The 23647-nt window shown below is 45.2% G+C and overlaps 1 protein-coding gene across 1 annotated transcript in view; it reads left to right on the plus strand.

Annotated features, from left to right (window-relative positions):
* Window positions 1-23647, plus strand: part of LOC144480742 (disintegrin and metalloproteinase domain-containing protein 12-like) — a 249491-nt gene that overhangs the window by 207640 nt on the left and 18204 nt on the right. Inside the window, exons 13-15 of the mRNA XM_078200356.1 lie at window positions 2608-2700; window positions 8507-8702; window positions 17673-17781. Of these exons, the coding sequence (XP_078056482.1) occupies window positions 2608-2700; window positions 8507-8702; window positions 17673-17781 (398 nt within the window). The remainder of the gene's footprint in view (window positions 1-2607; window positions 2701-8506; window positions 8703-17672; window positions 17782-23647) is intronic.

The raw sequence follows: 23647 nt of genomic DNA on the forward strand, positions 1-23647 counted from the left end.
GCAGGCTTGATGGAAGATCATTTCCAGAGCCAAAGAGCAGTTTAAGTGATGCATTCCTGTCGGTCACAAACTCAGTTTCAAGTTGTCTTGTTACCAGGGGTTGGTTATCTTGTTTGGTGGACTTGAATTGTACAGGCTTGCTGATTGTGACACTGATTCCTCCAAACCGGTTCTACATCGCAGCATGGTGACATTGCTGCCTCTCAGTGCAGCTGACCTTTTCTCGGACTCAGCTCCACTTACCTGTTCGCTCACCATAACCCTCAATTCCTTTACTGTTTCGGTGCATTGGCCATGCTAAACTCTGTCAGTGAATCCAAATAGGCGCCGGAGTGTGGCGACCGGGGGATATTCACATAACTTCATTGTAGGCCTACTTTTGACACTAATAAGTAATCTCGGCAGTACATATTTGCATGCCCGAGACCAGACTGTTGAACCAATTGCCCTGCTTGGTAATTGGATATGGCAGAGGAGGAAAGTGGAAATGTTTTAGAGGTATTCTCAAAACATCCCTGCTGCCTGAACGCTGACGAACCAAATTGTAGAAGGTTCATTCAGGAAGACATTGAATACATCGAGGGACTCTGTTGGAAATGTGGAGAGGCAAAGTCAAGGGGGAGCACCTCCGTAAAACAAATCCACCCAACCCTTCATGTACAACCTGCCTCAAATGTGGCAGTCTGCAGATTGTAGATTGGTCTTAACAATCACTTCAGAACTTATTGAACCAGAATGGAAGCAAGGCACCCTTGATCCTACGCTACTGCCAGAGAAGGACTCCTGGCTGACTGACTAGTCACCAGCTGCATGCAAGCACCCTTCTCTCCCGCTCCCTCCTGCCTCGGTGTTAAACCGCACCCAGCGGTTTTGGAGGAGAGCTGCTATTGTCAAAGTCATCAAGTCATACAGCACAGAAAAGGCCTTTCAGCCCATTGAGTCTGCACTGACAAAAACTACCACTTAAAACATGTTAACGTCCTTTCCTGTACTTATTCCATATCCTTAAATGTTTTGATATTTCAAGTGCTCACCCAAATATTTTTTTAAGGTTGTCAGGTTTCCGACCTCCACTACCTTCCCAGGCAGTGCATTCCAGATTCCCACCATGCACTGAGTGAATTAAAATATCTCAAATCCCCTCTGAATCTCCTACCCCTTACCCCATTCTTTCTGAATCCACCCTGAATAATCCCGTTAGAATTTTATAAGTTTTTATGAGACACATCTCATTGGAGTTTAGAAGAGATTGAAATTGAGCCGTACTGTGTTGTGGTCGCTATCGCTAAAATTCTCCCCCACTTCCACATTGAACTTGTCTGGCTTTGTTTCCCAGAACCAGATCCAGCATTGCATCATCCCTTGTCATGTTGATACCAAAAACTCCCCTCGATACATTTCCAGAAATAGTTACTGCCATCTCTCAACCCATTTTGCTTTGAGTTCAAATTCCTGTCAAAATGTATTGAGATAACATCTTTTGACTCTTTATTTCATACAGTTCCTTCTACAATCAATGATTCCTTCAGAAAGGTGACCTTGGAACATTGCTTCCTCTACATTGCCCAATGCAAATGTGAGCAGATACAGCACATGTTATGTACAGAGTAAGATTCTCTACTGAGACACTGAACTGGCCTCATACAGAATAAAGCTTCTGCTACACTTTCCCATCAAAAACTCCAAAGCAAGTACAACAGTAAAGCTTCATCTACACTGCCCCATTAAACATTGTAAGAAGTCTCACAACATCAGGTTAAAGTCCAACAGGTTTATTTGGTAGCACAAGCTTTCGGAGCACTGCCCCTTCATCAGGTGAGTGGGAGTTGTGTTCACAAACAGGGCATATATAGACACAAACTCAATTTACAAGATAATGGTTGGAATGCGGCACGGTAGCGCAGTGGTTAGCACTGCTGCTTCACAGCTCCAGGGTCCTGGGTTTGATTCCCGGCTCGGGTCACTGTCTGTGTGGAGTTTGCACATTCTCCTCGTGTCTGCGTGGGTTTCCTCCGGGTGCTCCGGTTTCCTCCCACAGTCCAAAGATGTGCGGGTTAGGTTGATTGGCCAGGTTAAAAATTGCCCCTTAGAGTCCTGGGATGCGTAGGTTAGAAGGATTAGCGGGTAAATATGTGGGGGTAGGGCCTGGGTGGGATTGTGGTTGGTGCAGACTCGATGGGCCGAATGGCCTCCTTCTGCACTGTAGGGTTTCTATGTTTCTATGTTTCTATGAATGCGAGTCCTTACAGGTAATCAAATCTTAAAGGTACAGACAATGTGAGTGGAGAGAGGGTTAAGCACAGGTTAAAGAGGTGTGTATTGTCTCCAGACAGGACAGTTAGTGAGATTTTGCAAGCCCAGGCAAGTCATGGGGGTTACAGATAGTGTGACATGAACCATTAAACACTCTCAGGGCAGCTATAGAATGGTTTTGATATAGAATGAAGTTCATTCAACACAATCCCATCCAACATTCCGAGGACAGGTACAGCATGGGTTAGAAAGTGTCGAGTCTACAATCGCCCCTCAGCCTTGAATCAATTAAACTTCTCTTATCAAATGGTATCACCCAGTAACTGGTATTTTCTGTATTTGATTTATCCTTAGGAATGTTTGGATTCCTGCTGTGAGCCGACAACCTGTAAATTTAAACCTGGTGCAAAATGTGCATCCACCGGTGCCTGCTGTCAAGACTGCAAAGTAAGATCTCATCGGATCACTCGGTGTCACACTGAGCATGTTTTGGTACGGTTACAGACAGGAGGGAGACTCTTCAAACTGCACGGATTCCCTCTTACCACCTGTCTGTAAGCAGAAGGTGTTTAAATTGGTTTTGAAAGAATAAAGTGGGAGAGAGGATCCAGTTGGATGGAGAATTAGAAAATCAAAGTTAAAGGAGAGAGTAGAAGTGCAGGTTAATGAGGACTTTCAACTAGTTAAAGGAGCTGAGAGTTCAGGAGAGGTTAGTAAAGTTTCCAGACCACGTGATAGTACAGAGAGTATAGAAGGTGGCAGGAATCTAACCTCGGGCAGAGCAAAAAGGGTGACAAGTATGAGAAGGGAGGTGGTCAATGCGGGACTGAGGGTGTTGGACCTAAATGCGCGCAGTGTACGGAACACGGTTAATGAGCTTGTTGCGCACATTGAAATTGGCCGGTATGATGTTGTGGGCATCACAGAGACGTAGCTGCAAGGGGATCAGGGCTGGGATCTAAATATCCAAGGATATGTGTCCTATCAGAAGGACAGGCAGATGGGCAAAGGGGGTGGGGTTGCATTGTTAGTACGGAATGAAGTTAAATCTACAGCAAGAAGTGATATAGGATCAGAAGGCATAGAATCTCTGTGGGTAGAGTTGAGGAATCACAAAGGTAAAAAGACCCTGATGGGAGTTATGTACCGGCCCCCTAGCAGGAGTCAGGATGTGGAGCAGAAAATAAATCAGGAGATAGAAAAGGCAATATTACAATAATCATGGGGGACTTCAATATGCAGGTGGACTGGGAGAATCAGGTCAGTAGTGGATGCCAAGAAAAGGAATTTGTCCGCCTCCACCACCGTGCTGCCGGGCAAGGTGGTGGAGGTGGACACACTGGGAACGTTTAAGACTTATCTAGATAGCCATATGAACGGAGTGGGAATGGAGGGATACAAAAGAATGATCTAGTTTGGACCAGGGAGCAGCACGGGCTTGGAGGGCCGAAGGGCCTGTTCCTATGCTGTATTGTTCTTTGTTCTTTGGACCTATCTTATATTAAGTTGATTTTTCTCTACACCCTTTCTATGGTGGTACCATCTGACTCCACAGCAACGTGACTGGCTCTTAATTGCAAGGGAATTAGGGATGGGTAAAAATGCTCGTCCAGCCAGCAAAGCCCACATCCCATGAAAGTATTTTTGATTTGATTGATTTATTATTGTCACATGTTCTTGGCATGCAGTGAAAAATATTGTTTCTTGCGTGCTACACAGGCAAAGAATGCCATTCATAAACGAGGTAAAGGAGAGGACACCCTCTCCTTTGTCCACATTTTGTTTGCCCATTTTATTTGTTTTAATTTACTATGAATAAATATAGAATTGAATGTTAGTGTCAATAATGGTGACCATGAAGCCATCACCAATTGTTGTAAAAACTCATCATGTTCACTTGCTGTGACAAGTGATGTTCCTCAGGGTGGTGAGTGTCTGGAACAAGCTGCCAGAGGTAGTAGTAGAGGCGGGTACAATTGTCTTTTAAAAAGCATTTAGACAGTTATCTGGTAAGATGAGTATAGAGGGATATGGGCGAAATGCAGGCAATTAGGGCTAGCTTCGTGGTAAGAATGGGCGGCATGAGCAAGTTGGGCCGAAGGGCCTGTTTCCATGCTGTAAGCTTCTATGACTATAACTGTAAGATCCTTCTTGCTCAGATTTTGATTTTCAAAGGAATTTATTTTTGCTGAACAGTTTGAATTGTTTGAATGCTTCTCCCAGTATCTATTGCCACATCTTTAACCCATTTAACCTGAGCCAACTTTTTTTTTGAAGTTTAATTGTTTAGATGCTTTACCTGGGACAAGCTGCAACAGCCGGAACTCTGATACTGCGTCTGGTTCTACAGCGCAAAAGGGTGGGATGAAGAAGAGGAGAGCAGTAGTGATAGGGGACTCAATGGTCAGAGGTAGGGACAGGAGGTTCTGTGGTCGGGACAGAGACTCCCGCATGGTTTGTTGCCTCCCAGGTGCCAAGGTCAGCGATGTCTCTGATCGCGTGCACAGCGTTCTAAAATGGGAAGGTGATCAGCCAGATGTCGTGGTACACGTCGGTACCAATGACGTGGGAAGGAAGAGTGAGGAGGTCCTAAAGAGTGAGTACAAAGAGCTTGGAAGGAAGTTAAAAAGCAGGACCCCGAGGGTAGTAATCTCAGGATTGCTACCTGAGCCACATGACAGTGAGGGCAGGAGTAGGATGCTTGGGCGGATAAACACGTGGCTGAGGAACTGGTGCAGGGGGCAGGGTTTCCAATTCTTGGATCATTGGGACCTCTTCTGGGGCAGGTGGGACCTGTACAAGAGAGACGGGTTACACCTAAACTACAAGGGGACCAATATACTTGCAGGGAGATTTGCTAGTGTTATTGGGGAGCGTTTAAACTAGATTTGCAGGGGGGTGGGAACCAGAGTGCCAGAGCAGATAGTGGAGCAGGGGTAAAAAGAAAGGTTAGTTCAAGCAAAATCACAAATGGAAGGGTAGAGTGTGGTGGAAATAATTTTTTGAGGTGTGTCTATTTCAATGCCAGGAGTATTGTGGGGAAGGCAGATGAGCTGAAGGCATGGATAGACACGTGGAAATATGACATTATAGCCATTAGTGAAACTTGGTACAGGAGGGGCTGGACTGGCAGCTCAATGTTCCAGGGTTCCGATGTTTCAGGCGGGATAGAGGCAGAGGGATAAAAGGTGGGGGGGTGGCATTGTTGGTCAGGGAAAATGTTACAGCGGTACTCAGGCAGGATAGATTAGGGAGCTTGTCTACAGAGGACCTATGGTTGGAGCTGAGAAACAGGAAAGGTATGACCACATTAATGGGGTTGTATTATAGACCACCCAATAGTCAGCGAGAATTGGAGGAGCAAATCAGCGGAGAGATAGCTGACAACTGCAAGAAACACAAAGTTGTGATGGTAGGGGATTTTAATTTTCCACATATAGATTGGGACTCTCATACTGTTAAAGGTTTAGACGGGGTAGAGTTTGTAAAATGTGTTCAGGAGAATTTTCTACATCAGTATATAGAGGTGCCAACTGGAGAGGATGCGATATTGGATCTCCTATTGGGAAATGAGTTAGGGCAGGTGATGGATGTGAGTGTGAGGGAACACTTTGGATCCAGTGATCATAATGCCATTAGTTTCAACCTGATCGTGGATAAGGATAGATCTGGTCCTCGGGTTGAAGTTCTGAACTGGAAAAAGGCCAAATTTGATGAAATGAGAAGGGATCTGGGAAGTGTGGATTGGCACAGGCTGTTCTCTGGTAAGGATGTAAATGGAAAGTGGGAGGCCTTCAAAGGAGAAATTTTGAGTGCAGAGTTTGTATGTTCCTGTCAGGATTAAAGGCAAAGTAAATAGGAATAAGGAACCTTGGTTCTCGAGGGAGATTGTAACACTGATTAACAGGAAGAGAGAGTTGTATGACATGTACAGGCAGCAAGGAACAGATCAGATGCTCGAGGAGTATAAAAAGTGCAAGAAGCTACTTAAGAGGGAAATCAGGAGGGCTAAAAGAAGACATGAGGTTGCTTTGGCAGACAGAGTGAAGGAAAATCCAAAGAGCTTCTGTAGGTATGTTAGGAGCAAAAGGATAGTGAGGGATAAAATTGGTCCTCTTGAAGACCAGAGTGGTCGACTGTGTATGGAACCAAAAGAGATGGGGGAGATACTAAATGGTTTTTTTGCATCCGTATTTACTGAGGAAACGGGCATGGAGTCTACGGAAATAGGGCAAACTGATAGGGAGGCCATGGAACCTTTACAGATTAAAGGGGAGGAGGTGCTCGTTGTCTTGAGGCAAATCAGAGTGGATAAATCCCCAGGACCGGACAGGGTATTCCCACGGACCTTGAGGGAAGCTAGTGTTGAACTTGCAGGGGCCCTGGCAGACATATTTAAAATGTCAGTATTCACGGGGGAGGTGCCGGATGATTGGAGGGTGGCTCATGTTGTGCCGTTGTTTAAAAAAGGTTCCAAAAGAAATCCGGCAAATTATCAGCCAGTAAGTTTGACGTCGGTGGTGGGCAAGTTATTGGAAGGTGTGATAAGGGATAGGATCTACAAATATTTGGATAGACAGGGACTTATTAGGGAGAGTCAACATGGCTTTGTGCGTGGTAGGTCATGTTTGACCAATCTATTAGAGTTTTTCGAGGAGGTTACCAGGAAAGTGGATGAAGGGAAGGCGGTGGATGTTGTCTACCTGGATTTCGGCAAGGCCTTTGACAAGGTCCCTCATGGGAGGTTAGTTAGGAAGGTTCATTCGCTGGATATACATGGGGAGGTAGTAAATTGGATAAGACACTGGCTCAATGGAAGAAGCCAGAGAGTGGTTGTGGAGGATTGCTTCTCTGAGTGGAGGCCTGTGACTAGTGGTGTGCCGCAGGGATCGGTGTTGGGTCCATTGTTGTTTGTCATCTATATCAATGATCTGGATGATAATGTGGTCAATTGGATCAGCAAGATTGCTGATGATACAAAGATTGGAGGTGTAGTGGACAGTGAGGAAGGTTTTCAAAGCTTGCAGAGGGATTTGGACCAACTAGAAAAATGGGCTGAAAAATGGCAAGTGGAATTTAACGCAGACAAGTGTGAGATATTGCACTTTGGAAGGACAAACCAAAGTAGAACGTACAGGGTAAATGGTAGGACTCTGAAGAGTGCAGTTGAACAGAGGGATCTGGGAATACAGGTACAGAATTCCCTAAAAGTGACGTCACAGGTGGATCGGGTCGTAAAGAGTGCCTTTGGTACATTGGCCTTTATAAATCGGAGTATCGAGTATAAAAGTTGGAATGTTATGGTAAGGTTATATAAGGCATTGGTGAGGCCGAGTTTCGAGTATTGTGTACAGTTTTGGTCACCTAGTTACAGGAAGGATGTAAATAAGATTGAAAGAGTGCAGAGAAGGTTCATAAGGATGTTGCCGGGACTTGAGAAGCTGAGTTAGAGAGAGATTGAATAGGTTGGGACTTTATTCCCTGGAGCGTAGAAGATTGAGGGGAGATTTGATAGAGGTGTATAAGATTTTGATGGGTATAGATAGAGTGAATGCAAGCAGGCTTTTTCCGCTGAGGCTAGGGGAGAAAAAAACCAGAGGGCATGGGTTAAGGGTGAAAGGAGAAAAGTTTAAAGGGAATATTAGGGGGGGCTTCTTCACGCAGAGAGTGGTGGGAGTGTGGAATGAGCTGCCGGATAAAGTGGTAAATGCGGGGTCACTTTTAACATTTAAGAAAAACTTGGACGGGTTCATGGATGAGAGGGGTGTGGAGGGATATGGTCCAAGTGCAGGTCAGTGGGACTAGGCAACAAATGGTTCGGCACAGACAAGAAGGGCCAAAAGGCCTGTTTCTGAGCTGTAATTTTCTATGGTTCTAAGTTAGAGATTCTTGTTTCTGATTGGAGTAATTATTTTTCAAATTTAACATTGAATTCCATTTTATTTTGATCACCAGTTCCCAGTGGATTGTTTATTATGAGACTGTTAGTCAAGAAATATTGGAGCCAGATGGAATTTTAGTGAAAATGCTGCTGCTTTCAGGGTAGTTTTCCCTGGGTACAACTCTCAAATTATCCCTAACTCTTGGATATAGTTTCCCAAACTTGCCACAAGCACTATACCCAGATACATTACATCTGACACATCTGGATATCAGCAAATTCATCAATTTATTTTCCACTCACTTCTACTTCATTAGAAAAATTGCCCAGTTAAAATGTCAGCGAATTCCAGTTGCTGCCTTTGTTCTGCAGTTTCTTCCAGCGGCGACCATTTGTAGACCATCGAGGGGAGAATGTGACTTGCCAGAGTTCTGCAGAGGAAACTTCTCAGACTGCCCCGTCAATGTATTCCTGAAAGATGGCCACACATGCAGCAACGGAAATTTATACTGCAGCGATGGAATCTGTCAGTCTGCAGATAAGCAGTGCCAGGAGATCTGGGGTGAGGGTGAGTACAGGCTGCCAGAATCTCCCATCGTCTTACAGCACAGTTACCGTTGACCTTTCTCAAGTGTATGGATGTATTGGATAGATATCTGAGCCTCAGACCACCCACAATTCCCCATGAGTCCTTGGTCCTGATCTTACTGACAGACTCTGAATTAGAGCATGAGACATTCCCACATCAGAGGGCAGGCCCTCATACTGGTCTCTCTGATATATGTTGTTGCCTTTTGGTTTCCCGATGTAATTAATAATCACACTTCAGGCTTTGGAAGATCAGAATCTTTCAATTTAATTTTGCCTTGATCAATGGAAATATCATTATGTTTTTATTTATCTCCTAAGCTTCATGGAGTTCACATTTTTGCAATAATGCCTCCTGTCATAAAGCACGTTAGGTTCTAGTGATTTAACCACATGGCAAGAAAGAACACTTTAAATGATGAATTCTGAAAGTTTATTAATCATTAAAAAGGTAATAAGTCATATAAAAAACAAAATGTCAATGAACAGCAATTAGCCATAATTAACAATAAGATGAGAAAATATAACTTTAACAATTGAACAGACATCTCATCACCTTCAGACCAGGTCATCAAGTAACAAATCTGAACAACCTCAAAGACAACTCCCAGCACACCACTCCCTTGCCTGTCCCTTTCTCTGTCTCTCTGCCTCTGCCTGTCTTTTTCCTTCTCTGCCCATCCTTGCCCAAAAAAGATTTTGCAGGACCCCTTTTTTATAGCTTAAAATATTGAAAGCCGACCTGAGCCAATTGCTGTCAAATAGTCAGTTGATCTATAACTTATCAATAATGAATTAAGAATTAGCCGATTGGTTTTTAGCTAATTATGCATACTTCTTTAGTTTTAAGACAATGCTTCTTCTCAAACTATATCTCTTACCTTGAGGTAAACTTGGATCTCAACCAATAATTGGTCACTGTAGCTATCCGTTGTCTGGAGTTGAATGAGCTTAGACAAGGGCTCATTCAGCCTTGCCCAGCCAAGGTTAACATTCATGTAATCTCTTTACTCGGTGGCCTGAGAAATACATATTAATCCCTTTATCTCACAGCACTTTAAAAGTCTGTATTAATGATCAAGTGTTAGGAAAAAATATGCTTATTACAAAAGATATAAACATTTATGTTCCAAATTCCATTTCCAGCCTTTCTAACATATTTATTAATGAGTTACGTATTCTTTAATTGTCTCACAATTAAGTCAATCTTTGTAACTAAAATTGGATGGCCTCCAATAACACTGCTGTTGTTTTTATTAAAATGACTTCCATCAGTTTCAGCTAAGAACATATTGATTCAAACCACAAAATGAAAGCTACAAAATAGCCAGCACACTTAAACTAGTGATTTTGAAACTACCAACAGAAGACCAGATTGAACTACTTCTATCACAAGTCAATCTCTCGTGCAGTTGTGAAATGTGGCTCCCCTGTAAAACTACACATAACACGTTAGTTCCTCGCTATACAGACATTTACAAATCCTGTGACAATATATAACATTCCTTCACTTCATTGTTAAGACTGGTGCTACTAAAGATCAGACTTGCTTCCTTTACCTGAGCACTTGAGTTATCATTTGAGATAACTCTGAGAAAGCATTTGACAAAGTACCACATAAAGGGCAAGTTGTAAAAAAAAGCTCATGGAACAGGCAGATCAATATCACCTTGGGGAAAAAAAACTTGGTTTAAAGACAGAGATGATGAGTTGTGGTAAATGATTCTTTTTCCTTGCCAAACATGAATAACTTGGATTTTAAAAATTCCAATATTTGCCAATGATACCAATCTTGGAGATTTGATAAACAGTGAGGATTATATAAACAGAGGGAAACATGACATCGTGTCATGTGAGTGTAACTTTAAGAATTAAAAAAAAAAAATCATGCAGCTTACAGCTTCAGTCATGTCATTGGGGGTGGAGCTAAGTTGTGGCAATCAGGTGATAGGTTTTTTTTCCTTTGGACCTTTAGTTTAGTTTTGGGCAGTGTGTTTTTGGAAGCAGCTTAACAGCAAGCTAAGAAGCAGTCTCTCTCTCTCTCTCTCTCTCTGTTCTCTTTGTTTGGTTCTGCCCTAAGAACCTGTGTTTTGGGAAATAGATTCGGCTACAACCTCTTCTGAGTTTTTCACAAAGGATTTTCAGCATTGAACCCAGGAAGCGGGATTCCTGTAACAAGTGGGCATTAACCTATGCTGTATTGTGCTTATTTGGAGGGTTTTGTGTATTGGATGTTGGCTTTGGTTGGAACACATTAGAGATATTTCCTTAAGAGTTACACATTATTGTGGTTGTTGTGTTTTTTGTTTGTAATTGTTAAAAGTTCTTGCTCATTGTCTTACTATAGTTCCAAAGGACCTGGTTCATAAGCACAGATCTTTCAGGAGGCAGGACTTTTAAACATGTATTCATGGTATGGGCATCACTAGTTGGGTGTGCATTTTATTACCCATCTCTAATGGCCCTTGAACTGCTATGGGGCATGTGGCATAGCTACAACCACACTGTTGTTGGAAGAGAGTTCAAGGATTTTGATCCAGAGACAGTGAAGGAACAGCAATATGGTCCCATGGAAATGGCAACAGATGCATGCGAACAAGTTCTACCTCCATTCTAGTTGATAGAGGTTACAGGTTTGTTCAGGAACATAGAAGCAGTGGTGCGCCTTTCATCTACTTGAACCTGCTGTGCCATAAGATCATGGGACAATCTACATTAATGCAATTTTCCTGCACTATTCCCATAACCTTTGATATCTTTAATATCCAGAAATCTATCAACCCCAGTCTTGAATATACTCAATGACTGGAATCCACAGAGCTTTATGGTAGAGAATTCCAAAGAATCCATCAGCTCTGGCCAAATGAATATCTCCTTATCTCTATCCTCAATGTCCTATCTCTTATTCTAAGCCTGGTTCTACATGTAACCTCCCCACCCCTGACCCCCACCACCACCACCATGACCAATGCAGCTGAGGGAACTATCTATTCCTGCATCTGTCCTGTTGAGCCCTGTAAGAATTTTGTACACTTCAATAATTCATATCTCATTCTTCTAAATTGTAGAGAACACAGAACAACCTCTTCTCATAAAATAATGCCACCATAGCAGGATTAATCTGGTGAACCTTTCGTTAAACTTTCTTTGTGGCAAATATATCCATCACGCACCCTCTCCTTTCCTTCTCAATGAACAACATGCTTTGTCTGTATATCTGATTGGCAGTTTAACCTTCCAGGATACAGATGTTTCAGGCGGGATAGAGGGGGATGTAAAAGGGGTGGGGGAGTTGCACTACTGGTTAAGGAGAATATCATAGCTGTACTGCGGGAGGATACCTCGGAAGGCTCATATAGCGAGGCAACATGGGTCGAGCTCAGGAATAGGAAGAAAGGGTGTAGTCACAATGTTGGGGGTTTACTATAAGCCTCCCAACAACCAGCAGGAGATAGAGGGACAGATATGTAGGCAGATTTTGGTAAGGTGTAAAAGTAACAGAGTTGTTGTGATGGGTGATTTTAACTTCCCCTATATTGACTGGGACTCACTTAGTGCTGGGGGCGTGGATGGGGCAGAGTTTGTAAGGAGCATCCAGGAGGGCTTCTTAAAACAGTATGTAGATAGTCCAACTAGGGAAGGGGCCATATTGGACCTGATATTGGGGAATGAGCCCGGCGAAGTGGTCGATGTTTCAGTAGGAGAACAGTACGGGAACAGTGACCACAATTCAGTAAGCTTTAAGATACTCATGGATAAAGATAAGTATCGTCCTCAAGTTAAGGTGCTAAATTGGGGGAAGGCTAATTACAACAATATTAGGCAGGAAATGAAGAATGTAAATTGGGGGCAGATGTTTGAGGGCAAATCAATATCTGGCATGTGGGAGGTTTTCAAGTGTAAGTTGGTAGGAATTCAGGACCGGCACATTCCTGTAAGGATGAAGGATAAGTATGGCAATTTCCGGGAACTTTGGATAACTGGAGATATTGTGAACCTAGTCAAAAAGAAAAAGGAGGCATTTGTCAAGGTTAGGAGGCTGGGAACACACGAAGCAAGTGTAGAATACAAGGAAAGTAGAAAGGAACTTAAACAAGAGGTCAGGAGGGCTAAAAGGGGTCACAAAATGTAATTAGCCAGTAGGGTTAAGGAAAATCCCAACCCTTTTATACATATATAAAGAGCAAATTGGTAGCCATGAGGGTTGACTCACTCAAGGACAGGGGAGGGAATCTATGCATGGAGCCAGAGGAAATGGGCGAGGTATTAAATGATTACTTTGTGTCAGTATTCACCAAAGAGAAGGACTTGGTGGATGAATGTGTAGATAGTTTGGGTCATGTTGAAATCAAAAAGGAGGAGGTATTGGAGATCTTGAAAAACATTAAGGTCGATGAATCCCCAGGATCTGATGGAGGGACCAGGATAGATTGTTGGTGATCTCGACACTGAGAAACTCAGAACGAGGGCAGTGTGGTGGCATGATTCTCGGCTCAGGAGACTGGCTGTGCGGAGTTTGCACGTTCTCCCCGTGTCTCCTCCGGGTGTTCCTGTTTCTTCCCATAGTCCGGTGAGGTGCAATACAATGCTAAATTCTCCCTCAGTGTACCCGAACAGGTGCCGGAGTGTGGCAATGAGGGGATTTTCACAGTAACTTCATTGCAGTGTTAATGTAAGCCTACTTGTGACGCTAATAAATAAATTTTAAACTTTGAAAAACTTGAAACTTTCAACCATCTCCATTTTATCAGCATTGATGTAGACGGGGCGTGTCCTCCATTTCATTTCCTGAAGTCGATGACTATCTCCTTTATTTTACGGACGTTGAGGGAGAGATTATTGTCATCGCACCAGTTCACCAGATTCTCAATTTCTTTGCTATACTCTGTCTCATCATTGTCTGAGATCCAACCCATTATGGTGGTGTCATCAGCAAACTTGAAAACCAAGTCATAGTAAGGGGCTGAGGCCACAGTCTTGTGTTGTGGATAATCAAGGAGAAGGTGTTGTTGCCTTTCTTTACTGATTGCAGTCTGTGGGTTCAGAAGTCTCGGATCCAGTCAAAAAGGGAGGAGCCGAGCCCTAGGCCACGGAGTTTGGAGATTAGTTTTGTAGGAATAATAGTGTTGAAGGCTGTGCTGTAGGCGATGAATAGGAGTCTGACATAGTGTCTGTTGTGGGAAATTCTTTGAGATGGCCTGATTAATTTAACGACTAAATCTTTTCATTAAACATTTCATTTCACAAAGGCAAAAAAAGGTTTATTCAATTCAATGAAATTCTTCAATTCAACTAGTTTTATTAAAACATTGAAATGTTAGAATCAAAAACATTACAAATTAACGATATTCAGACAAACATACAATTAAGACAAGACAAATCTCATTTTGGCCAAAATGGGAGATCACCCATACGCACTCTGATACAAAATTTTGAGTGTGTCAGATTCGTGCTGCAGAAGCTGGTGGCTGGGGTTTAACGCGCCCAAAAGCCTGCAGAGGGACATTGTGCGCATGTGCAGGCCTTTGATGCTGCACATGTGCAGGAGCAGGGGTTTGAGAGACAGGAGAGAACTGTCAGACCCCTGCCAGTGCAGGCAGCCTGAAGCAGCTCCCTCCCCCTGCAATCGAGGGGGCCTGCGGCCCGAGATGCAGCTCCCGCTGACCCCCCCTCTGCACAGACCGATCATGGACCCCCCTCCCCCAATAATCGCAGACCCACCGCCTCCCCACTGATCGTGGACCCGCCATCCTCCTCCCCACTGATCATGGCAGCGGGCCCTTGCTCCCTCCCTCCCCACCATTGATCGGGGACCACAGAGTGGCAGCGGGCCTCCTCTGCTTCCGCCCCCATCAATCGCAGGCCCTAGAGTGGCAGCGGGCCCCCTCTGCCTCCCTCCCTCCCATCGATCGTGGACCACAGAGTGGCAGCGGGCCCCCTCTCCCTCCCCTCTCCATCGATCGCGGATAGCAGAGTGGCAGGCGGCCCCCGCTTCCTTTCCCCACTCCCCCCTACCCCCCCCACCCCACCACCCCCTCCATCGATTGCGGACAGCAGAATGGCAGCGGGCCCCTGCTTCCTCCCTCCCCCACATCGATCATGGACCGGAGGGTGGCAGCGGGCCCTTCCTGCATTAGCCCCACCAGCCATTACTCCCTCAGCCATTGCCCCCTCCCTCATTATCCCTTCCCCCCCATTGGCCCCGTCCCCACTGGCCTTGCCACCACTGGCCCCACCCCCCACTGTCCCCTCCCCATTAACCCTGCTCCCTGGCACTGCCCTGTGGGCATTGCCCAGGTGCCAGGGTGGCACTGCCAGACTGGCACTGCCCAAGGGGCATCTCCCCCCCCTTGCCCTTGGCCTCCCCGGGGGGGCCTCAATGGGCTCTGGTTCCACCAGTAAGGCGGCCTTCGCGACACACGACAGCGCAGAGTCGCTGAGCAGAAACTGTTAGCCAAGTTCCGCACACACGAGGACGGCCTCAACCGGGATATTGGGTTCATGTCACACTATTTGTAACTCCCACAGTTGCGTGGACCTGCAGAGTTTCACTGGCTGTCTTGTCTGGAGACAATACACATCTTTTTAGCCTGTCTTGATGCTCTCTCCACTCCCATTGTTTTGCTTCTTAAAGACTTGATTAGTTGTAAGTATTCGCATTCCAACCATTATTCATGTAAATTGAGTCTGTGTCTTTATAAGCTCTGTTTGTGAACAGAATTCCCACTCACCTGAAGAAGGGGCTTGGAGCTCCGAAAGCTTGTGTGGCTTTTGCTACCAAATAAACCTGTTGGACTTTAACCTGGTGTTGTTAAACTTCTTACTGTGTTTACCCCAGTCCAACGCCGGCATCTCCACATCATGTCCACCAGTAAGGCCAAGTCAACTGCTCTCCGTTCATGAGGAGCATGTCTATTCCTCGCTGGCGAGAACCTTCCTGGCGAGGTTATAAAAAGGGGGGCAGGACCCGGACGATTGAGCCCCGGGCTTGGTAATGACATGTAAATGTTTATTTAAAGAAATTTCCATACATTAACCTGCCTCTTGCCCAGTTCCGGATATCCAGCGCTCGTAAAATGGCGCCATCTGCAAAAACCGGCACCGATCACGCTCAGCTTTACGGCCCACTTTACCACTGCGTCGCGCCTGAAAATGGGTGAAATGCGGTGGTAGAATCACCCCGATTGACTCTGTTCTCTCTCCACATCGGCTGTCCGACCCGCCGAGATCTGCCAGCATTTTCTGTTTTTGTTCCAGATTCCAGCATCCACAATATTTTGCCTTTATCCTGGACAATTTCACACGTGTCCACATTAAAATTTATTTGAGAGTTTTGCCCACTTTCTTAACCTAGCTACTTCCCTCTGTAGCCTTCTTACATCCTCTTCCAATTTACTTTTCTTCTATCTTTGTGCTGTTAGCAAATTTAGCAACCATATCTTCATCCAAATCATTTTTTTAAATTGTAAAAAGTCAAGGTCCTGGCTCTGCTGCCTGTGGCACATCAGTCATTACATCCTGCCAACCAGACAAGGACCCATTTATGTCAACTCTCTGCTTCATGTTCTCTCGATGTGGAGATGCCGGCGTTGGACTGGGGTAAACACAGTAAGAAGTCTAACAACACCAGGTTAAAGTCCAACAGGTTTATTTGGTAGCAAAAGCCACTAGCTTTCTGAGGCTGAATGCCCGTGACCGATCTCCGGGTAAGCGTTCTCCAAGGCGGCCTTCACGACACACAACAGCGCAGAGTCGCTGAGCAGAGACTGATAGCCAAGTTCTGCACACACGAGGACGGTCTCAACTGGGATATTGGGTTCATGTCACACTATCTGTAACCCCTACAACTTGCCTGGATGTGCAAAATCTCACTAACTGTCTGGAGACAATACACATCTCTTTAACCTGTGCTTAATGCTCCCTCCACTCACACTGTCTGTACCTTTAAGACTTGATTCGCTGCAAAGACTCACATTCCAATCATTATTCATGTAAATTGAGCTTGCGTCTTTGTGCCCTGTTTGTGATCAGAACTCCCACCCACCTGGCGAAGGAACAGCCTGTTCCGAAAGCTAGTGGCTTTTGCTACCAAATAAACCTGTTGGACTTTAACCTGGTGTTGTTAAACTTCTTATCATGTTCTCTCACCAGTCTTCTATCCCTGCCAATATGTTACCCCTACACCATGAGCTGTCAGGTCAGGCAATAACCTTTTATGTGGCACCTTATCAAATCCTTCTGGAAATCTAAATGCATTACATCTCCTTTATCCAGAGCACATGTGAGTCCTTTACTAGAACTTTAATAAATGGATTAAACATGACAAATCCATGCTGACTCTGTCGGATTGTTTTGAATTTTTCTAACAGCCCTGCTATAACATCTTTAATAATGGCTTCTAACATTATCCCTGTGACAGATGTTAGGCTAACTGTCCTGAAGCTTCCTGCTTTCCATCTCCCTCCCTTTTTCAATAAAGGAGTTACTTTTGCTATCTTCCAATGGGTATAGAGGGATATGGGCCAAACGTGGGCAATTGGGACCAGCTTCGTGATTTAAAAAAAGGGGCGGCATGGACCTGTTTCCATGCTGTAAACCTCTATGACTTCATGACTCAATCTAATGGAACTTACCCCAAATGCAGGGAATTTTGGAAAATTAAAGTCAATGCTTTCATCAACACCTGATTGTACTGTGCTAGGAAATTTGAAATTCGGGGATTTCTCCAATAGAATACACGCACATGTGACCAAGCTCAATGTCGTCAATCTCTTTGTTTCTTGACGTTCCTCCATTTCAGACTTTCTGTTTGCCTCTAAGTCACATTCTCCCATATTCTGTTTCCCTCTCATTGGGACCCAGCTGGCGAAGAGGAATGTGTCGTATATTCCATTTAGAGCAGTTTCTGTTCTGTCGAATCTCTATAATTAACTCATTTGCTCTCTCATAGGTGCAACAAGTGCTGAAAGTATGTGTTATAAAGTTGTAAATAGAGCAGGAAATGAACTTGGAAACTGTGGCATGGACGAAATACACAACTACAAACCATGCAAATATGAGTAAGTTTTGTCCAGAAAATTACGGGCATTTAAAGAGGAATTTTATCTTTTGTTCAAAGGTTGTAATGAGATCATGAGCTGGGTGGACCTGGCAAAAGCCAAACGAAGCATTGGTGAGTGGGTTATTGGTGTGTACGTGCTGCTTGATAGCACTGTCAATGATGCTTCCCATCAACTTGCTGATCATCGAGAGACTGATGGGGGGGCAATTGGCAACATTGGATTTGTCCAACTGGACAGGGAATACCTGGAAAATGTCCATATTATTGTGGATGCTCAGCATTGTAACTGTCCTGGGACAGCTAGGGCAAGGGCATGATTGGATCTGGATCACCAGTGTTACCATTGGGATGTTGTGAGGGCCACATGCCAGAATTCTACTGCTCCGCCTGCCACAGGGATTGGAGCTGGCGAGTGGTTGACAATGGGAATGACCGTTGACTTCGAGCGGGATTTTCCGATTTCGATTCAAGCGAGACCAGTACCTTCAGCCATTCCTTCATATCACCTGAAGCAAATTAACATAGAAACTAGAAGCAGGAGGAGGCCATTCAGCCCTTTGAGGCTTCCCCGCCATTCATTTTGATCATGGCTGATCATCAAACTCAATATCCTGATCTCCCCTTTCCCCCTTATTCCTTGATCCCTTCAGCCCATTGAGCTATATCAAATTTCTTCTTGAAGTAAGACAAAGTTTTGGCCTCAACTGTAATTTGTGGAAGTGAATTCCACACGGTTACCACCCACTGGGTGAAGAAATTTCTTCTCACCTCAGTTCTAAAATGTTTACCCCTTATCTTCAAAATTTGACCCTTAGTTCTGGACTTCCCCACCATTGGAAACATTCTTTTAGAATCTACCCTGTTTAACCCTGTTAAAATTTTATAAATTTCTGAGATCCCCTCTCACTTTTTTAAACTCGATGTGGAGATGCCGGCGTTGGACTGGGGTGGGCACAGTAAGTAGTCTCACAACACCAGGTTAAAGTCCAACAGGTTTAATTGGTAGCACGAGCTTTCAGAGCGCTGCCTCTTCATCAGGTGAGTGGAGTATTGGGTTGACAAACAGGGCATATATAGACACAGACTCAATTTACAAGATAATGGTTGGAATGCGAGTCTTTACAGGCAATCAAGTCTTTACAGGTACAGACAATGCGAGTGGAGAGAGCGTTAAGCACAGGTTAAAGAGATGTAAATTGGAGGTTAAAGAGGTGTAAATCAAGCCAGGACAGTTAGTGAGATTTTGCAAGCCCAGGCAAGTCGTGGGGGTTACAGATAGTGTGACATGAACCCAAGATCCCGGTTGAGGCCATCCTCATGTGTGCGAAACTTGGCTATCAGTTTCTGCTCAGCGACTCTGCGTTGTCGTGTGTCGTGAAGGCCGCCTTGGAGAACGCTTACCTGAAGATCAGAGGCTGAATGCTCATGACCGCTGAAGACCGCTGGTATAGACTGGAAATCGCTGAGGGCAGGGACTCTGGATGGTGAGGCATTTGTAAAATGTGTACAGGAGGGTTCGTTGGAACAATATGTGGACAGCCCAACTAGAGAGGGGGCTATACTGGACCTGGTGCTGGGGAATGAACCCGGTCAGGTCTTCAAAGTTTTGGTCGGGGAACATGTGGCAAATAGTGACCACAATTCTGTTAGCTTTAGGATAGTGATGGAAAAGGATGAGTGGTGTCCCAAGGGTAAGGTGTTGGATTGGGGGAAGGCTAACTTTATTGGGATCAGGCAGAAATTGGCAGCTCTTGATTGGGAGAGGCTGTTTGAGGGTAAATCCACATCTGGTATGTGGCAGTCTTTTAAGGAATGGTTGTTAGGGCTACAGGACAAGCATGTGCCTGTAAAAAAGAAGGATAGGAAGGGTAGGATTAGAGAACCGTGGATAACCAGGGAAATTGAGGGACTGGTCAAAAGGAAAAGAGAGGCGTATGTTAGGTCCAAGCAGCTAAAAACGGAGGGAGCTCTGGAAGAGTATAATGAAAGTAGGAAAATACTCAAACGGGGAATTAGAAGAGCAAAAAGGGGTCACGAAATGTTCTTGGCAGACAGGATTAAGGAGAATCCCAAGGCATTTTATTCATACGTTAGGAACAAAAGGGTTGTAAGGGAAAAAATCGGACCTCTCAGGGACAAAAGTGGGGACTTATGCTTGGAGCCCAAAGAGGTAGGGGAGATCCTAAATGAATACTTTGCGTCGGTATTCACTAAGGAGAGGGATGTGTTGACTGGGAGTGTCTCGGAGGGGAGTGTTGAACCGTTGGAGAAAATCTCCATTACAAAGGAGGAAGTGTTAGGTTTGTTAGAGAATATAAAGACTGACAAATCCCCAGGGCCTGATGGAATCTATCCAAGGCTGCTCAGGGAGACGAGAGGTGAAATAGTTGGGCCTCTGACGCAAATCTTTGTCTCGTCACTGGACACAGGTGAGGTCCCAGAGGATTGGAGGATAGCCAATGTGGTCCCGTTATTTAAGAAGGGTAGGAAGGATAACCCGGGTAATTATAGGCCGGTGAGCTTGACGTCCGTGGTGGGGAAGTTGTTGGAGAAGATTCTTAAAGATAGGATGTATGCGCATTTAGAAAGGAATAAACTCATTAACGATAGTCAACATGGTTTTGTGAGAGGGAGGTCATGCCTCACGAACCTGGTGGTGTTTTTTGAAGAAGTGACCAAAATGGTTGACGAAGGAAGGGCCGTGGATGTTGTCTATATGGACTTTAGTAAAGCGTTTGACAAAGTCCCTCATGGTAGGCTAGTGAAAAAGGTTGGATCCCATGGGATAAAGGGGGAGGTGGCTAGATGGGTGGAGAACTGGCTTGGTCATAGAAGACAGAGGGTGGTAGTGGAAGGGTCTTTTTCCGGCTGGAGGCCTGTGACTAGTGGTGTACCGCAGGGCTCTGTATTGGGACCTCTGCTGTTTGTGATTTATATAAATGATCTGGAAGAAGGAGTAACTGGGGTGATCAGTAAGTTTGCGGACGACACAAAACTGGCAGGACTTGCAGATAGTGAGGAACATTGTCAGAGGCTACAGAAGGATATAGATAGGCTGGAAATTTGGGCAAGGAAATGGCAGATGGAGTTCAATCCTGATAAATGCGAAGTGATGCATTTTGGTGGGAATAATGTAGGGAGGAGCTACACGATAAATGGAAGAACCATAAAGGGTGTAGAGACGCAGAGGGACCTGGGTGTGCAAGTCCACAGATCTTTGAAGGTGACGTCACAGGTGGAGAAGGTGGTGAAGAAGGCATATGGCATGCTTGCCTTTATAGGACGGGGCATAGAGTATAAAAGTTGGGGTCTGATGTTGCAGATGTATAGAACGTTGGTTCGGCCGCATTTGGAATACTGCGTCCAGTTCTGGTCGCCACACTACCAGAAGGACGTGGAGGCTTTGGAGAGAGTACAGAGGAGGTTTACCAGGATGTTGCCTGGTATGGAGGGGCTTGGTTATGAGGAGAGATTGGGGAAACTGGGGTTGTTCTCCTTGGAAAGACGGAGGATGAGGGGAGACTTAATAGAGGTGTATAAAATTATGAAAGGCATAGATAGGGTGAACGGTGGGAAGCTTTTCCCCGGGTCGGTGGTGACGTTCACGAGGGGTCATAGGTTCAAGGTGAAGGGGGGGAGGTTTAACACAGATATCAGAAGGACATATTTCACACAGAGGGTCGTGGGGGCCTGGAATGTGTTGCCGGGCAAGGTGGTGGAGGCGGACACACTGGGAACGTTTAAGACTTATCTAGACAGCTATATGAACGGAGTGGGAATGGAGGGATACAAAAGAGTGATCTAGTTTGGACCAGGGAGCGGCGCGGGCTAATTGTTCCTGGTTTCTCGTTTCAAGGCTTCATTCTACGATCATCTTGCTGGTGCCAGTACAGAGTGATACTGCGGATAGTTGGGAACCTGTCTCGGGGGCAGGGGATTCATATGGTGTTCGTGGAAGTGGAAATGACTAGGGTTGGGAAGCATTTTCCGATCGGGGCCATTGTGATCTCCTGGACTCGTTTCGATCGCCTCAGGGGGTCGGAGAGGAATTTCCCAGATTTTTTTTTCCCCATATTGGCCCTGGGGTTTTTCACTCTGGGTTTTCGCCTCTCCCTGGAGATCACATGGTCTGGAATGGGGGGGTGGGGGTAAGTTAATAGGTTGTAATGAACAAAGCATCGTAGCTGTGAGGGACAGCTCGGTGGATAGGATATTGGTATGTAGATAGGCTGGAAAATTGGGTGGGGATCCTGGATTCAGGATTCAATCCTGGACTGGGGAGCGGCGCGGGCTTGGAGGGCCGAAGGGCCTGTTCCTGTGCTGTATTGTTCTTTGTTCTTTGTTCTTTGTTCTTTGTTGTCTTCCCTGACAGGCAGGGAACACTTCTGCCTGATGATTGCCGAGCGGTGTTCATTCATCCGTTGTCGTAGCATCTGCATGGTCTAGCCAATGTACCATGCCTCGGGACATCCTTTCCTGCAGCGTATCAGGTAGACAATGTTGGCCGAGTCGCAAGAGTATGTACCGTGGATGGTGTTCTCACGTGAGATGATGGCATCCATGTCGATCCGGCATGTCTTGCAGAGGTTGCTGTGGCAGGGTTGTGTGGTGTCGTGGTCACTGTTCTCTTGAAGACTGGGTAGTTTGCTGCAGACAATGGTCTGTTTGAGGTTGCGCGGTTGTCCGAAGGCAAATAGTGAGGTGTGTGGGTAGGCCTTGGCGAGATGTTCATCTTCATCAATGACATGTTGAAGGCTCTGGAGAAGATGTCATAGTTTCTCTGCTCCGGCGAAGTACTGGACGACGAAGGGTACTCTGTCCGCCATGTCCAGTGTTTGTCTTCTGAGGAGATCGGAGCGGTTTTTCGCTGTGGCGCGTCGGAACTTTCAATCGATGAGTTGAGCGCCATTTCCTGTTCTTATGAGGGCATCTTTCAGCATCTGTAGGTGTCTGTTGTGATCCTCCTCATCCGAGCAGATCCTGTGTATATGGGGGTGGGGGTGGGGGGGGGGGGATGCTGTCCATAGGAGATGGCTTCTTTAATGTGTTTCGGGTGGAAGCTGGAGAAGTGGACAATCACCAGGCAGGAGTCACTGACTGCCAATCAGGAAAAGACCCATTTATGCCAACTCTTTGCTTCCTATCTGTTAGCCAGCTTTCTATCCATCTCAAGACATTACCTGCAATCCCATGTGCTTTACATAATAGTCTGTTATGGAGACCTTCTGAAAGTCTAAATAAACCACATCCACTGATTCTCCTCAGTCAACTCTATTAGTTACATCCTCAAAGAACCCCAATAGATTCGTCAAGCATGATTTCCCTTGTGTAAATCCGTGCTGACTTTGTCTGATTATACCACTGCCTTCCAAATGCTGAGTTATGAAATCCTTCATAATAGACTCCAGCAACTTCCCCAGTACTGACGTTAGGCTCACTTGTCTATAGTTCCCTGTTTTCTCTCTTTACTCTTTTGAATAGCGGGCTCACATTAGCTACCCTCCAATCTGTAGGAACCAGTCCAGAGTCCAACGAATTTTGGAAAATAACCACCATACAGTCATGGAGGTTTACAGCATGGAAACAGGCCCTTCGGCCCAACTTGTCCATGCCGTCCTTTTTTTAAAACCCTGAAGCTAGTCCCAATTGCCCGCATTTGGCCCATATCCCTCTGTACCCATCTTACCCATGTAACTGTCTAAATGCTTTTTAAAAGACAAAATTGTACCCGTCTCTACTACTACCTCTGGCAGCTTGTTCCAGACACTCATCACCCTCTGTGTGAAAAAAAATGCCACTCTGGACACTTTTGTATCTCTCCCCTCTCACCTTAAACCTATGCCCTCTAGTTTTAGATTTCCCTA

This window comes from Mustelus asterias, chromosome 1 (assembly GCF_964213995.1).
Source record: "Mustelus asterias chromosome 1, sMusAst1.hap1.1, whole genome shotgun sequence".
Lineage (NCBI taxonomy): Eukaryota > Metazoa > Chordata > Chondrichthyes > Carcharhiniformes > Triakidae > Mustelus > Mustelus asterias.